Consider the following 15,833-nt stretch of genomic DNA (forward strand, 5'->3'; position numbering starts at 1 on the left):
ATGGGCAAAGCAGTGACCGATATCCTTCTCTTAACGAGCGGAGCAGCAGCGTATGCGTGGAATTGACAGTGCTAACGGACAAGCAACATTGTGTGAAGTAACAGCAGAAATCAATGTCGGACATACTACGAACATATTCGTTAGGACATTGGATGAAATTTGGCGTTAATGGGCCTCCGCAGTAGGCAACTGACGCGAGTGTCTTTTCTAGCAACACTGCAACCCCTTCTGATTGAAAACACCGACTCCAACGATGTTTCCACATTTCGGAACATTTCTGGATTTTTTTTCCTAAAGTGTGTCAAGGACGATCACCATATTTGCCTGGATGTCTTCAGACGAGTCAAATCGTTTCCCTTTCAGTGAAAATTTCAGGTAGAAATCCGCAGGAGCCAAATCAGGGGAATGTGGCGTTTGTTGAAGCACAGGAATTTTGACTTTGGTCAAAAATTCAGTGATGGAGAAGGCACGATGAGCCAGAGCATTGTCATGGTGTAGCACCCAATTCCCTGTCTTTCCACAATGCAGGCCTTTTCTTGTGCACCTTTTCACGCAAACGCTCAAGGACACATTGTTAGTATTTCTAGTTAATTGTCTGTCCTACAGGGGTAAATTCGTGATGCACAGTACCGGTAGAATCGAAAAAAATCACCAACATTGTCTTCACCTTCGACCGACTTTGCACTGATTTTTTCGGTCGTGGTGAACCTGGAGTTTTTCATTGAAAAGACTGCACTTTGGTTTCAGGGTAATATCCATATACCCACTTTTCATCGCCTGCAATTACCCTATTTAACAAATCTGGGGTTATTTGTAGTCCGATTAATCAGTTCTTGGCACACTTCAAGTCGGTATTGCCTCTGGTCACTTGATAACGCTTCTGGAATGAATTTTGCGGACACTCGACGAATGTTCAGATCTTCAGTTAAAATTACCTGAACTGCATATAAACTTAATTAAAGTTCATCAGCCATCTCCGTAATGATAAGTCTACGATCAGAGAACACTAAGTCGCAAACTTTCGCAACATATTCGTTCGTTTTTGAGTTGGAAGGACAGCCGGACCGTGATTCAACCACAAATGATTCGCGGACATTTTTAAATATGTTGAACCAGACAAAAACATTTGATTTGCTCATCCAATTATCTTCAAAAGCTGTTTTAATAGTTCTTAAGTCTCAGCAGCGGATTTCTCGGTTTTAAAACAAAATTTCACACAAACTCTTTGCTCCGTTTTTACGTCTATTTTCACGCAGACAGAATCCGGCAACAAGTCCTAACACACCCGCACTCAACCAGTTACCACAATGAACTGATTAACGGAAACGGAGTTCTCTGACAGAGAACTTTCAAGGACAAGGCAATGACTCACTCCTCACCCTCCGTCTAACTGCCAGCCAAGCTAGTAAGCAGTAGCGGATTCATTCTTAAAAGTGTCCAATCACACTCGTATGTTTGGCTACCTGGAGACCATTTGCAGCCATTCATTTTATGGATGATAATGCGCTAAGTCATCGGGCCACAGTTGCCCACGACTGGTTTTAAGAACATTCTGGACAATTCGAGCGAATGATTTGGCCACCTAGATCACCCAACATGAATCGCATTGCACATTTATACTTATGAGACGCTATCGAGAGGTCAGTTCGTGCCTAAAATCCTGTACCGGCAACACTTTAGCAGGGAAGGCTGTAAAGGGAGCATGGCTGAATATTTCTGCAGGGTACTTCAAACGACTTAAGTCCATGCCAAGCCAAGTTGCTCCACTACACTGGGCAAAAGAAGGTCTGACACGATATTGGGAGGTATCCCGTAACTTTTCGCACCTCAGTCTAGATGGCGAGCTAGAAAGACACAGCCCTCATCTCGTGTTTGTGTGGTAGCGTTCTCGCTTCCCATGCCAGGGTTCCCGGGTTCGATTCCCGGCGGGGTCAGCGATTTTCTCTGCCTCGTGATGGCTGGGTGTTGTGTGATGTCCTTAGGTTAGTTAGGTTTAAGTAGTTCTAAGTTCAAGGGGACTGATGACCATCGATGTTAAGTCCCATAGTGCTCAGAGCCATTTGAACCATTTTTTAGAGAGACACTGCTTACTTTTTGTTCGTGCACCGCCTCTATGCTCGAGCACCACCCTGCAAAATGTACTTACCTCTGTACTGCGTGTGCGTGTCACCTCGTGGACTCGTGACGTAGTATGATAAACGTTGGCTGCGACAAAGATGTCTTCCCTGTCTGAGACACGTCTCGTAAGCACTTATAATTTAGTACTACACTACTGGCCATTAAAATTGCAGCACCACGAAGATGACGTGCTACAGACTAGAAATTTAACCGACAGGTAAACGATGGTGTGATATGCAAATGATCAGCTTTTCAGAGCATTCACACAAGGTTGGCGCCGGTAGCGACACCTACAACGTGCTGACATTAGAAAGTTTCCAACCTATTTCCATACAAAAACAGCAGTTGACCGCCTGTTGAAACGTTGTTGTGATGCCTCGTGTAAGGAGGAGAAATGCGTACTATCACGTTTTCGACTTTGATAAAGGTAGGATTGTAGCCTACCGCAATTGCGGTTTATCGTATTGTGACATTGCTGCTCACATTGTTCGAGATCCAATGACTGTTAGCAGAATATGGAATCGGTGGGTTCAGGAGGGTAATACGGAACGCCGTGCTGGATCTCCACGGACTCGTATCACTATCAATCGAGATGACAGGCATCTCATCCGCATGGCTGTAACGGAACGTCGAGCCACGCCTCGATCCCTGAATCAACAGATGGGGACGTTTGCAAGACAACAACCATCTGAATAAACAATTCGACGACGTTTGCAGCAGCATGGACTATCAGCTCAAAGACCATGGCTGCGGTTACCCGTGCCGCTGCATCACAGACAGAAGCTCCTGCGATGCTGTACTCAAAGACGAACCTGGGTGCACAAATGGCAAAACGTCATTTTTTCGGATGAATCCAGGTTCTGTTTACAGCATCATGATGGTCGCATCCGTGTTTGGCGACATCGCGGTGAACGCTAATCGGAAGCGTGTATTCGTCACCGCCATACTGGCGTTTCACCCGGCGTGATGGTATGGAGTGCCATTGGTTACACGTCTCGGTCACCTTTTGTTCTCATTGACGGCACTTTCAACAGTGGACGTTACATTTCAGTTGTGGTACGACCTGTGGCTCTACTCTTCATTCGATCCTTGCGGAACCCTACATTTCAGCAGGATAATGCACGACCGCATGTTGAAAGTCTTGCACGGGCCTTTCTGGACGCAGAAAGTGTTTGACTGCTGCCCTGCGTAGCACATTCTCCAGATCTCTCACCAATTGAAAACGTCTGGTCAATGGTGGCCGAGCAACTGTCTCGTCATAATACGCCAGTCACTACTCTTGATGAACTGTGGTATCGTGTTGAAACTGCATGGGCAGCTGTACCTGTACACGCAATCCAAGCTCTGTTTGACTCATGCCCAGGCGTATCAAGGCCGTTATTACGGCCAGAGATGGTTGTTCTGGGTACTGATTTCTCCGGATCTATGCACACAAATTGCTTGGAAATGTAGTCACATGTCAGTTCTGGTATAATATATTTGTCCAATGAATACCCGTTTATCATCTGCATTTCTTCTTGGTGTAACAATTTTAATGGCCAGTAGTGTATATGAAGCAAAGGAGAAATTTTGACAGGAAATGGAAGTTCAGGAAAAAGAAAAAAAATTGAGGTTTGTCTGCGACACTAATACTGTCAGGGACACCAAAGAACTTGGAAAAGAAGTGAATGGGATGCATAGTCTATTGAAAGAGAATTTGCAAGATTGAAAGTTGTATGTTCATTTAGCACTTTCATTTTTCTCTCGTTACGTTTTGTTTTCTATGTCAGTTGGTACAAGCTCTGTAGTAATCTCTTTGTCACAGTTTTAAGTCTCTCGGGTGCAACACAATTCATTCGGGGCCTGTTAGCCACGTGAGTTTGCTGGTTTGAGGAGACTCACCCATTAGAACTGTTCTGTCACATTTTTGTTCTGATTCTGGATAGAGAAGCGAAGGAGGCTTTGTGCCGTGTTCTGATGTGGAGAAGAAAGTTGCCTCTGTCCTAGAAATAGAAATGTCTGTACTGTCGAGCAGGTACTACAAGGCATAGGGAATTGAGTGAGATCAGCATAATTTATTTTCTGTCATGAAGTTCAGTTCTTGTGGTGAGGTTATATTGGCACTATAAGGTAAAGAATGTTCCATGATTACTTTCGCAGGACACGTGCTTCTGCGCAGTGAAATATATGCTTTGAGATTGCTACTGCTCAACTGTTTGAAAGCTGTTTATTGAACCTCTCATACATTGTTTTGCTTCGTGTCGTTGTAAGTTTAAACACATTACCCCCTACTGAAATATACAGACTATTTTGGCCAATCAGTTAGAAAATGATGTTCTGCTTGTACATTCAGTCTGGGAATTGTAGGTTAAAGTATCCCACTGGTGCTGTAAAGTTATCTATATGTTTATTAGAGTAGATACACCAAATAGCTGCTTATAACAAGTAGTCTTTATTTACGACAGACTGTTTTCGCTTTATCGCCATTTGCAAGTAACCGAATAACAATTTTTGTGAGAAGAGGTGTGGACGCCAAAGTCACTCACATTAAAGTAACTTTCTTGTACTCTCGTCTAGATTGATGTAACGTCCATATTGCGTCGTTAGTGGACTGTTTTATAACTGTCATTGCTTTAATAAGATCGTAAATGATGTCAAGATGTTGAAAATAAAATGTTAATTACGTGGTGACAGCAGTTTGACAGTTCCACACTTATGACGCTACATGTTTACAAAGACTGTGCAGATGGACAGCGAAATTATTTTATTAACTAAAATTTATTACGATTGTCTTTGGTTGTTGCATATGCCACTTCCGATTCGGCCATTTTCGTGTTCTAAAAGTTCAATAAAGTTTTTAAGGTACTAATGTCTAAATTCTGTATGTTTCTTTAAAATAGATTTCCGATCCCTCAAAATGTTCTTTGCATAACTGTTTGGTATTCTGTGCAGAATATGCAGTGCATTTTCTATCGTATCAGCAGTGTGATTTTATTTTTCAAGTGTAGAAATAAGGTCTACTAACTACAATCGCTCTCTCTAATGTGTTCTTTATATCTCACGTTAAAAAAATTTTCCTCTTTTTCCAGTGTAAAGGCTATTACAGGTGCCTCATGTGATTTTATATACGCCTGGGTTATCATATTTCGATGTTGTAGTGGTGTCGCAACGTAATTTTATTGGAAGCTTGTTATTGGTTCGAAAGGCTAGTACATTATTTGTGGCTTTAAAAAATGCATTAATTGTGTTGGAGATTCTGCCAAGGTACACTACTGGTACGTATCTTATTTTCTATGTCGGTAATGCTTCTACAGTTAGACATAACTCGCAATGTGTTGTGTTCTGCATTGGTGTTTTACATTTAGAATATAATTTTGTAGTTATGTTGATGTCAAAATCATTTGTACAGACTACATAACGAGTTGTGTTACGTTCTTTTTGAATTGCTGGCTTTTCTAATGGGAGGTATTCAATCTAATAATTCGAAAAGAACTGTAGCGCTCCACAACAGTCTGTCCATTCGTAATTCCGCTGTAATTAGCTGATTTAAGACACGGATGCACCGTATGCATGTAGAAGGCGGATGAATTGGGAAATGCAGGATGATCGACAAGATGGTCCTGGCAGTGGCGTCCATACTGGTTATACATGGCGGAGAAAAATTCCTGCAGTTGACCTCCACAGTTCGATCTTTCCGTACTAGCAATTCAATAATATCTAAACAATATTTCGTCCTCTGCATCTTGCCGTGAGAAAATGGTCAATAGGGAACGGACAAAAGAGTCACCGCATATCTCCTTTCAAGTCAATATGCAAACCAGTCAATGCACTAGACGGATTGTGGATTACAATACCCAAAGTGAAGGATTCAAATCAAATTGTAGACGAGTTTTCTCTTATTCACGAATTATAGCATGTGAAAGGGGACGCCAAAATTTATTTCTGTATTATTACTATGTATCTACACGTTTAAATAGTTAAATAACAAGTATGTGACTCGTCTTATGAAATCAAAGACCCTTCTCTTCATCAATAAACGCTGGATAAGGAAATGAATCCGAACACCTTATAATTCGCCATTATAACTCTTATACATAGAAAACACTGTGATAAATTACAGTGGCATTTCTTTACTCAACGCTAGATATATTTTCGAAGTAATATTTAAAAAAATACCTTGTTTAAAAACCAAGCTGGGTTTAGAAACAATATCCCTGCTCACACCACATTTTCCATCAGACATATAATTGAAAATCATGTAGAATTTAACAGAGAAACACATCTGCTGCTTACTTAGTACGTCAAATCATTTGACACTGGAGACAGGAGAATATTTTAGGAAACAATAGTGTAGAAAACTATCCCAGACCGATTACTAAGAGTACTCCAACTACACTCCTGGAAATGGAAGAAAGAACACATTGACACCGGTGTGTCAGACCCACCATACTTGCTCCGGACACTGCGAGAGGGCTGTACAAGCAATGATCAAACGCGCGGCACAGCGGACACACCAGGAACCGCGGTGTTGGCCGTCGAATGGCGCTAGCTGCGCAGCATTTGTGCACCGCCGCCGTCAGTGTCAGCCAGTTTGCCGTGGCATACGGAGCTCCATCGCAGTCTTTAACACTCGTAGCATGCCGCGACAGCGTGGACGTGAACCGTATGTGCAGTTGACGGACTTTGAGCGAGGTCATGCGAGGGCATGCGGGAGGTCGGGTGGACGTACCGCCGAATTGCTCAACATGTGGGGCGTGAGGTCTCCACAGTACATCGATGTTGTCGCCAGTGGTCGGCGGAAGCTGCACGTGCCCGTCGACCTGGGACCGGACCGCAGCGTCGCACGGATGCACGCCAAGACCGTAGGATCCTACGCAGTGCCGTAGGGGACCGCACCGCCACTTCCCAGCAAATTAGGGACACTGTTGCTCCTGGGGTATCGGCGAGGACCATTCGCAACCGTCTCCATGAAGCTGGGCTACGGTCCCGCACACCGTTAGGCCGTCTTCCGCTCACGCCCCAACATCGTGCAGCCCGCCTCCAGTGGTGTCGCGACAGGCGTGAATGGAGGGACGAATGGAGACGTGTCGTCTTCAGCGATGAGAGTCGCTTCTGCCTTGGTGTCAATGATGGTCGTATGCGTGTTTGGCGCCGTGCAGGTGAGCGCCACAATCAGGACTGCATACGACCGAGGCACACAGGGCCAACACCCGGCATCATGGTGTGGGGAGCGATCTCCTACACTGGCCGTACACCTCTGGTGATCGTCGAGGGGACACTGAATAGTGCACGGTACATCCAAACCGTCATCGAACCCATCGTTCTACCATTCCTAGACCGGCAAGGGAACTTGCTGTTCCAACAGGACAATGCACGTCCGCATGTATCCCGTGCCACCCAACGTGCTCTAGAAGGTGTAAGTCAGCTACCCTGGCCAGCAAGATCTCCGGATCTGTCCCCCATTGAGCATGTTTGGGACTGGATGAAGCGTCGTCTCACGCGGTCTGCACGTCCAGCACGAACGCTGGTCCAACTGAGGCGCCAGGTGGAAATGGCATGACAAGCCGTTCCACAGGACTACATCCAGCATCTCTACGATCGTCTCCATGGGAGAATAGCAGCCTGCATTGCTGCGAAAGGTGGATATACACTGTACTAGTGCCGACATTGTGCATGCTCTGTTGCCTGTGTCTATGTGCCTGTGGTTCTGTCAGCGTGATCATGTGATATATCTGACCCCAGGAATGTGTCAATAAAGTTTCCCCTTCCTGGGACAATGAATTCACGGTGTTCTTATTTCAAATTCCAGGAGTGTATATATCAAGATTTCAAAATTTGAGTTGCTGGAAAAGACAATTTTTAACCCAAAACATCAAGTCGTGGGTTTTAAATGTCAAAATCCGGTGTCAAACCAAGTTACAATAAATGACCAGAATACAGCGAGACTGACTGAAATCAGTTTCTTGGCAAATTTCATTTCCTTTCCAAACATGAAAGGCATAACGAAAAAAAAAAAAACGGATAGACTCTACTACGTTAACGGAAATGTATACAGAATACTGAATAAAAATGTGGAGAAAGACGCCGTAACAAAACTCCATAAAACAATGGCATCTATACTGTGTGACAGAGACAATTAAACACTAATGGCTGGGAATGGACTAAGAATACAAACTGCACAATGAGGTTTTTAAGAAGAGGTTGGTTCTAACTGATATGATAAGCAGTAGAACAATCAGAAAAGAACTAAGACTGAGAAGTGTAAATGGTCAAATCACGGAGTATAGAAATAAGTAAAGAGATAGCTTCAAATGGAAAAATGAAACTATATTGCCCGAAATAATAATGAAATATCGACCAATAAGGAAATGATTAATAGTTAGAGAAATCATTGATAGTTAGACCAAAAAAGAGCTGAAGAGGTCAAATACAAACTCAGTACAGACAGAAGAGGCAATGAACAAGAAGATGAAACATGAAAAGGCCTAAATTAAGAAAAAATAAGAAGAAGTATTAAGAAGCAGGTTGCCATACCACTCAGACTACAATTAGGAAAGAAAAACAAATACGCTTCCAACTTGGCATCTGTACCTACTCTTTAACCACTTAGCTTCGGTACAATACCGCATTGAAAGAAGGTACTTGGCATAGATCTGATTCAACGTTCCCAATTTTTGATACGTATTACCTTCTTAAAATATAGACAGTACAACAGTTTGTAACAGACATTTTTGTATTGCTGTGTGCAATGAATTGAGCTGCGTGGAACGAGTGCGGGAACTCTTCTTCTGACAGTAAAACCAACGCAGTTGGACCTGGTTGTTACAGCGAGTTTAGAATTAACCCATGTCTACAGGACCTCATTGTAGATGGAACATTAAACTCTAAAACGTTCTTCATTCCTTCTTCTTGGAGTCAGTGACTACATCCACTAACAAGTTTCATATGGAGTTTAGAAAATAAGAGTGTTGGTATCACAACAGAGCAAATTGTAAGTTTGACGAACATCACTATATTGACCTCGCGTGTTCCATTGGCAATGAAGGAGAAAAGTCTCAATTTTTTTTAAATTTTACATACCTTTCTTTCTAAGTTTACCACTTGGTCGAGTAATTGAATATACAACTAGTCAAACACAGTTGCAATGTGCAGTTTCCATGCGATTCAGAGAGTAACACACCATTTCGTAATGTCAAATAAGAAATAAATTGGTGGCATGATCTCTCACGGATGATATAAATTATGTTTATATTTAAAGGGGTATTCAACGTAGATTACGGAAAAGGGAAACATTTTCTAACTTCTAGTATGGATATGGTCAGAAAATAGGTAAATATGTTAGGAAAAAACAGGTAGTGGAAAGTAAATCATTTATATTGTAGAATGAAGAAAGAAATCCCATAACACTTATTTATTCTTATAAAGCAAGTAAACTAACAAACAGCTATAACTTACACAGATTCAAACAAGCACAACAACAGCTTAAATTTATGTTAAGCGTCGTGGAACTTGCAGCAGTATGCAGGCAAAGCGTAAACTTGACGTACAGCCATCTCTCCTGCGTTGTTGAGCGTGTGTGGCTTCAGGCAGTAGGAAGTCTCGTGATGAGGTGGCTGTGTTTCCCTTCATAGGCCTCCGTTCTTCCGCGTCACTGCACAAAGAAACAAACTGATGAACCTCATGACGCATATTCTGTTCCCAACGTTACCGCCTGCTGTATACACCGTAAACATTTATAGGGGTTATGAAGTTGCATGACCTGTTCCATAATTTGCATCCTATTCACTGGAGATCAGAGTCCTAAGAGCTTTTCAGAAGCGAAACGCGTTCCATCCGGACTCTTACTGGACATATGTGTCTCACAATAGCTGTATAGGCCTGTGCGCGGTTTCTAAGTGGCTGCGTAACACGAAGCGCGCTAATACATATTCTTCACTGTTAAGGAAACGTCTTAATCGCGTCCATCCATATTCACCTATTACAGTTCATTTGTACAAGAATAAACAAATGTGTCATCTGTATAAAATAAAGATTTATTTGCCACATATCACACCTAGTATATTGAAGACGATAACAAGTGTTTGAGGCGGCAGGTGTATGATAGAAAGTTTAACTCTTCCACTGCAATTAGGATTGTAGGTGTCCTATTACAGGTTATCAGAAAACCAGTGGGATTTTGCTGCTTTTTACTGCTATGTATCAATGTTCCAATGGCAAAGGGGAGCCTCCTAATGGTTTGCAGAATTTTTATAATTATAGATTCCGCCTATGGGTTGTTTGTGTTCAAGTTCCTTTGTTAACCCGTTGCTTCGTATCGTCGCACGGTATAAGTTCGCGTCTGCATATAGGCAACCCACCAAACAGATTTGCAAGCGGGCAATTGGGCAATTGGTGTCAATGCATTACATGTATATACCGGTATTCGCCACGTAACATACGGTACGCATACTGAGCACCTGTAATGTGATTCGAAACTTGGAGAGCAGCCCTGTTCATTCACGAGTGTTTGTTTTTTCTGAATGTCTTGTAGTTTTTACATAGTCTTATTCTGAAACTCCAAAGTACCGAGGTCCCACTTCTCACTGCACTGGAAAACAAAAGAGTGGGAAATATTTTTTTTAACATTGCTACTGCAACGACAGTAATTGAAATGATTATATATTTGTATCTGTCCCTCAGAGAAACAAATTGATAGTGAAGGGCTTAACCTAGCAGAACTTGTTACGTGTCTCTTAGAATGGGTTTTATAACGGATTCTCCACAGAGAAGACAACAGGACAACACTCAGTCTGGAAAGGTATACAAGAAAACTATACTGCTGTTATATTTTGTGGTCTTGTCGACGCCTTTGATTCTATGGAGCAGCAGAGTGAAGAATTACGCTATTAACATCAAACCCTTTACATGGACAGGTCACGGAAAGCTGACAGTATCACTGGCAGAAAGTGACAACCACGAAACTGACCTCAGAATGGGGGGACATAATAGGTGGAGTCCCAGAAGGTCAGTCACTGGGACTATACTTCTTCATAGCCTACGTAAATAATCTTCCAGTCTCTCTAAAGGGTGGTACAAGAACTGTAACAAATTCTGATAACATATGTCTATTAATCACAGGTCCAAATTCGTCATTAGCAGTGACAGCTCAGATGGTTGCTGAACAGGTCTGTAAATGTATCAAGGCTAATAGTTTACGAGTTAACTCACTAATAATCATCTAAGGAAAGGTCAAACAATGAATAATGACCTGCTAACACCAGAAGTATACATTAATGATCATATATTGAATGAAACACATTGTGTAAAGTGTCTTGAGATCCAACTGGATATGACGTTAGAATGGAGGTAACACATACGTAAAATAATCAAAGAGCTTTGTTCAGTGTGTAATGTCCGCAAAGATATTTTTCATAGACCTTATTTGGATCTTTTCGAATTTGAATATAACCTAAAACATTACGTTCTAATAAAGTTGTAAAAGATACACTAATTACAACACAAATTTAATAAATATAAATAAATATAAATAAATCATAAACACATGAGTGTTGGCTTATTTCCCACGTATAATTCCCTGTTATCTTATACAATTATCTTTTCAGAAAGTGCACCTAAAGTAAACGGAGTGTTCGTTTGGCAAAAGAAAGTAGTAAGAATATTGTGTAAAGTAGACAAAGGTACAACATTCAGAAGACTTTTTGAAGATCCCTAAATTCTTATACTTACTTAGAGCTATATTTGCATTTATTCTTAAAAGATTTTTGTTGAAGATTATAAAAATCAGTTTTAGCTGCACTGGGATTCACACAGTCACAATAAAAGCCACAAAATAAGTTTTTAGACTGCTTTTGTCTCCTTGTTTAGGGACAAGAATGGAGCTATGTGGGATATTGGAAATCCCTACTAGCTCAAAAGAATATTAAAAACATATTCATAGACACTATTTTTACATCTTATCTCAGTACCTATGTTCTGTGACTAGAAAGTTCTGTTAGAAACATGCCAAGTAGCAGCTTTCGTTCTTAAGCAGCAGTACAGGCAGTAATATACTGTAAACGGACTTATTATTTACAGACATAAATATGAAGTAAGAATGGGAGACAAAGGGCAACTAGCTAGTATAATTGAAGAGGTAGCATCTCTCCAAGTAGCAGCTGTCTGCTTAATTTACTTCAGATGTTTCAAGCATAAACACGAATATCCGAAAGCCTTACAGCGGTAGTTTATTGTTAACACAATATAGAGACCAAGTTTCTATAATTTTCTTGTCCTTTGTTAAAGAATACCAACTAGAGATCAGAGATGAACTCTTAGTAATGGCGAACGCTTGTGTATGTAGTGGCAATGTAATGATTTGTTAGTTACAACTGCGTACTCGTGTACTCGTCCTTCTTCTACGCTGGTACAGTTCACTTGTAACCAACAACAGACTCAAGCGACGAATTTTCAGTTGAACGGGCTGTTCAGTCTATGGGCACACAGCGGGTTGGGAGATGACGTCACAGGAGCCGCTGGCGAGTTTAAAGTGAGTGCACAGACCAGATCTCTGATCTCGGTACACATTCACAAAAAACAATAAAACTATACAAACGTCTTCTGCATATTGTATTAACAATAAACTATCGATGTTAAGCTTACAAGGAGAGGTCACAGCGGTGCGATCTACTTTTTGAAATTATCTGTGTGGTGATGTAGGTATCGATCGCGGGTATCACATACTGCAGCCACTCACCCCGGTGGGCGCTCTTTGCGGGTAATTGACGAAACAAAATTAGGAATTTTGTGTGGCTCTTAATAGCGTTAAAAATGTATTTTATATTGGTTGGTTGCGTGGTAGAATGGATAAGATAACTGTTTCACATGAAGCAGAATCTGAACTCTAATGTGGTCAAGTGCACTAATTCTCGTATTTTCAAATTTTTATCGAAATTAGTTTCTGTTTAATTAATTGGTTTAAATGCAATATTATTTCTATTCATTTGTAACGTCATTTGAATCATCGTATGAATTTTTTATTTCTTTCATTTTTTCCTTATACCATTATTTTTCCAATCGGAATTTTTGTGAATATGAATGTAATTATATTTATCTATTATCATATTTGAAAATTCCGACTTATCTGCCGAAAAAAAGATGAAATAATCTATATTTGTGCAATGGTGTGAAAAATGTGTTTTTGCTGCCGGATGTGTAACTTTTTCTACGGTAATCGTCATAGAAACATTTAAAGCATAACATAATACCGCGTGCGCTACGGACAAAATAACGCAGATGAAAATTTAAATGAAAGACAGGTTTATAAGTAAAGTGAAATTCAAGCGAAATGATAAATAGATGTAATGAACGCAATAAGATTGACGAAAACAACTGATGTAACAAAAGAAATTAAATCGAAATTAATACAAGAAATTAGTTAAAACACGACAACAAAGATTTCAAGTGGAGAAAGAATGATAGGAAGAAAAATGAGAGCAAATGAGGACGTTGATATTATGTTTAAAATTATGAGACAAACAAAAGTGAATATAAATTATGACCAAAGTAATTTGGATAAGAATTTAAAAATAAAAAACGAAATTTTAACCCACAAGCTTCCTCGTATGAAGCTGTTATGTGGTCCGTTAAACCACACATCTACACGATATAACGTAATTCTTCAACGCTACTGAGAGTTACACAAAATCCTGGCTTATTTTCGTCAATCACTAGCAAACGAGGGCCGACCAAGGAGGACGAATGGCCGCATTGTGTGATACGTGGGATCTTAACCTGTATCACCGTAGATATAGTTTCAAAATGTTGATCGCAACTCTGGGGACCCCGCCTCGTTAGCGATATATAAATATACGAAGGTTGGAACTTAAATAGTAGCAACTATTTATTCACAATCTATACAAAAGAGTTACATGTTTGCACTTGTTACTGTCCTTCAAAGTAGTCACCAGCGTTGTATAGAACCCGTTGCCAGCGATGTGGAAGGCCTAGTATATCATTAGCAGAGCCTGTTCTGTTGACGGTGAGAGTAGAGCGGTCTAAAATTATGGTGACTCTCGTATAAGACTGTGTAGGTGTTATCCTAACGCTTTAAATTCCTCCAAGGCAGACCGTCAATGCACAGTATTACTGTTCGTTTTTGGTGCATTATCTCTGACCAGGTTTGCGAAAGAAGAGTCGACACTTTCTGCGCAACCCACACGTCACTTTGCACGACAATGCTCGAGCGCATACAGCCCAAGCTGTGGCTGCTCTGTTCGGTCGATGGGACTGGGAAATACTGTACCATCCACCATACTCCTCTGTGACTCTGATTTGATTACGAAGATGAAGGAACCACTTCGTGGCATTAGCGTCAGAACTGTTCCAGAGATTCGACAGGCAGTAGACCGCTGCATTGCACCATCAACAGAACAGGCTCTGCTAGCAGTATACTTCGCCATGCACATCGCTGGCAATGGGCTCTACACAACGCTAGTGACTACTTTGAAGGACAGTAATAAGTGCAAACATGTAACTCTTTTGTATCGATTGTGAGTAAATAGTCACTATTTAAGTTCCAACCCTCGTATATATATATTTATTGATACTATTTGATACATATACAGGAAATATCTAACAATTACGCTGACGCAGACTTTCAACACGTATCGACTCTGAGACTACAGTACACGGAAACAAGACAAGACGATGAAGTTTATTCTTTAAATGGCGATTATTAATCATTACCCAACCCTACTGGCCATTAAAATTGGTACACCAAGAAGAAAAGCAGATGATAATTGGGTATGCATTGGACAAATATATTTTACTTGAAATGACATGTGATTAAATTTTCACGCAATTGGGGTAAATAGATCCTGAGAAATCAGTACCCAGAACAACCACCTCTGGCCGTAATAAGAGACTTGATATGCCTGGGCATTGAGTCAAACAGAGCTTGGATCGCGTGTACAGGTACAGCTGCCCATGCAGCTTCAACATGATACGACAGTTAAAGAGTAGTGGCTGGCGTATTGTGACCAGCCAGATGCTCGGCCACCATTGATAAGAAGTTTTAAACTGGTGAGAGATCTGGACAACGTGCTGGCCAGGGCAACAGTCGATAATTTCTGTATCCAGATAGACCCGTACACAACGTGCAATATGCGGTCGTGTGTAATCCTGCTGGAATATACGGTTTCGAAGGGATCGAATGAAGGGTAGAGCCACAGGTCGTAACACATCTGAAATGTAGCGACCTCTGTTCAAAGTGCCGTCAATCCGAACAAGTGGTGACCGTGATGTGTAACCAATGGCACCCCATACCATCTCGCCGGGTGATGCGCCAGTATGGCGATGACGAATACACGCTTCCAATGTGCGTTCATCGCGATGTCGCCAAACACGGATGTGACCATCGTGATGCTGTAAATAGAACATGGATTCATTCGAAAAAATGACGTTTTGCCATTCTTGCACACAGGTTCGTCGTTGAGTACAGCATCGCAGGAGCTCCTGTCTGTGATGCAGCGTCAAGGGTAACCGCAGCCATGGTCTCTGAGCTGATATTTCGTGCTGCTGCAAACGTCGTCGAACTGTTCGTGCAGATGGTTGTTGTCTTTCAAACGTCCACATCTGTTGACTCAGGGATCGAGACGTGGCTGCGCGATCCGCTACAGCCATGCGGATAAGATGTCTGCCGTCTCGACTGCTAGTGATACAAGGCCGTTAGGATCCAGCACGGCGTTCCGTATTACCCT

The 15,833-nt window shown here is 41.5% G+C and overlaps 1 protein-coding gene across 5 annotated transcripts in view; it reads right to left on the reverse strand.

Moving 5' to 3' along the window:
• Window positions 1-9,493: 9,493 nt before the first annotated feature.
• The window catches only part of LOC126353794 (uncharacterized), a 908,618-nt gene continuing 902,278 nt past the window's right edge, over window positions 9,494-15,833 (reverse strand). For 3 of the 5 annotated variants that reach the window (XM_050002888.1, XM_050002887.1, XM_050002886.1), the window contains one exon: window positions 9,494-9,748. In XM_050002888.1, coding sequence (XP_049858845.1) covers window positions 9,746-9,748 — 3 coding nt within the window. In that variant the 3' untranslated portion in view covers window positions 9,494-9,745. The remainder of the gene's footprint in view (window positions 9,749-15,833) is intronic. The other 2 variants (XM_050002889.1, XM_050002890.1) reach the window with 2 other exon arrangements.

The sequence above is a fragment of the Schistocerca gregaria genome, chromosome 3 (assembly GCF_023897955.1).
Source record: "Schistocerca gregaria isolate iqSchGreg1 chromosome 3, iqSchGreg1.2, whole genome shotgun sequence".
NCBI lineage: Eukaryota > Metazoa > Arthropoda > Insecta > Orthoptera > Acrididae > Schistocerca > Schistocerca gregaria.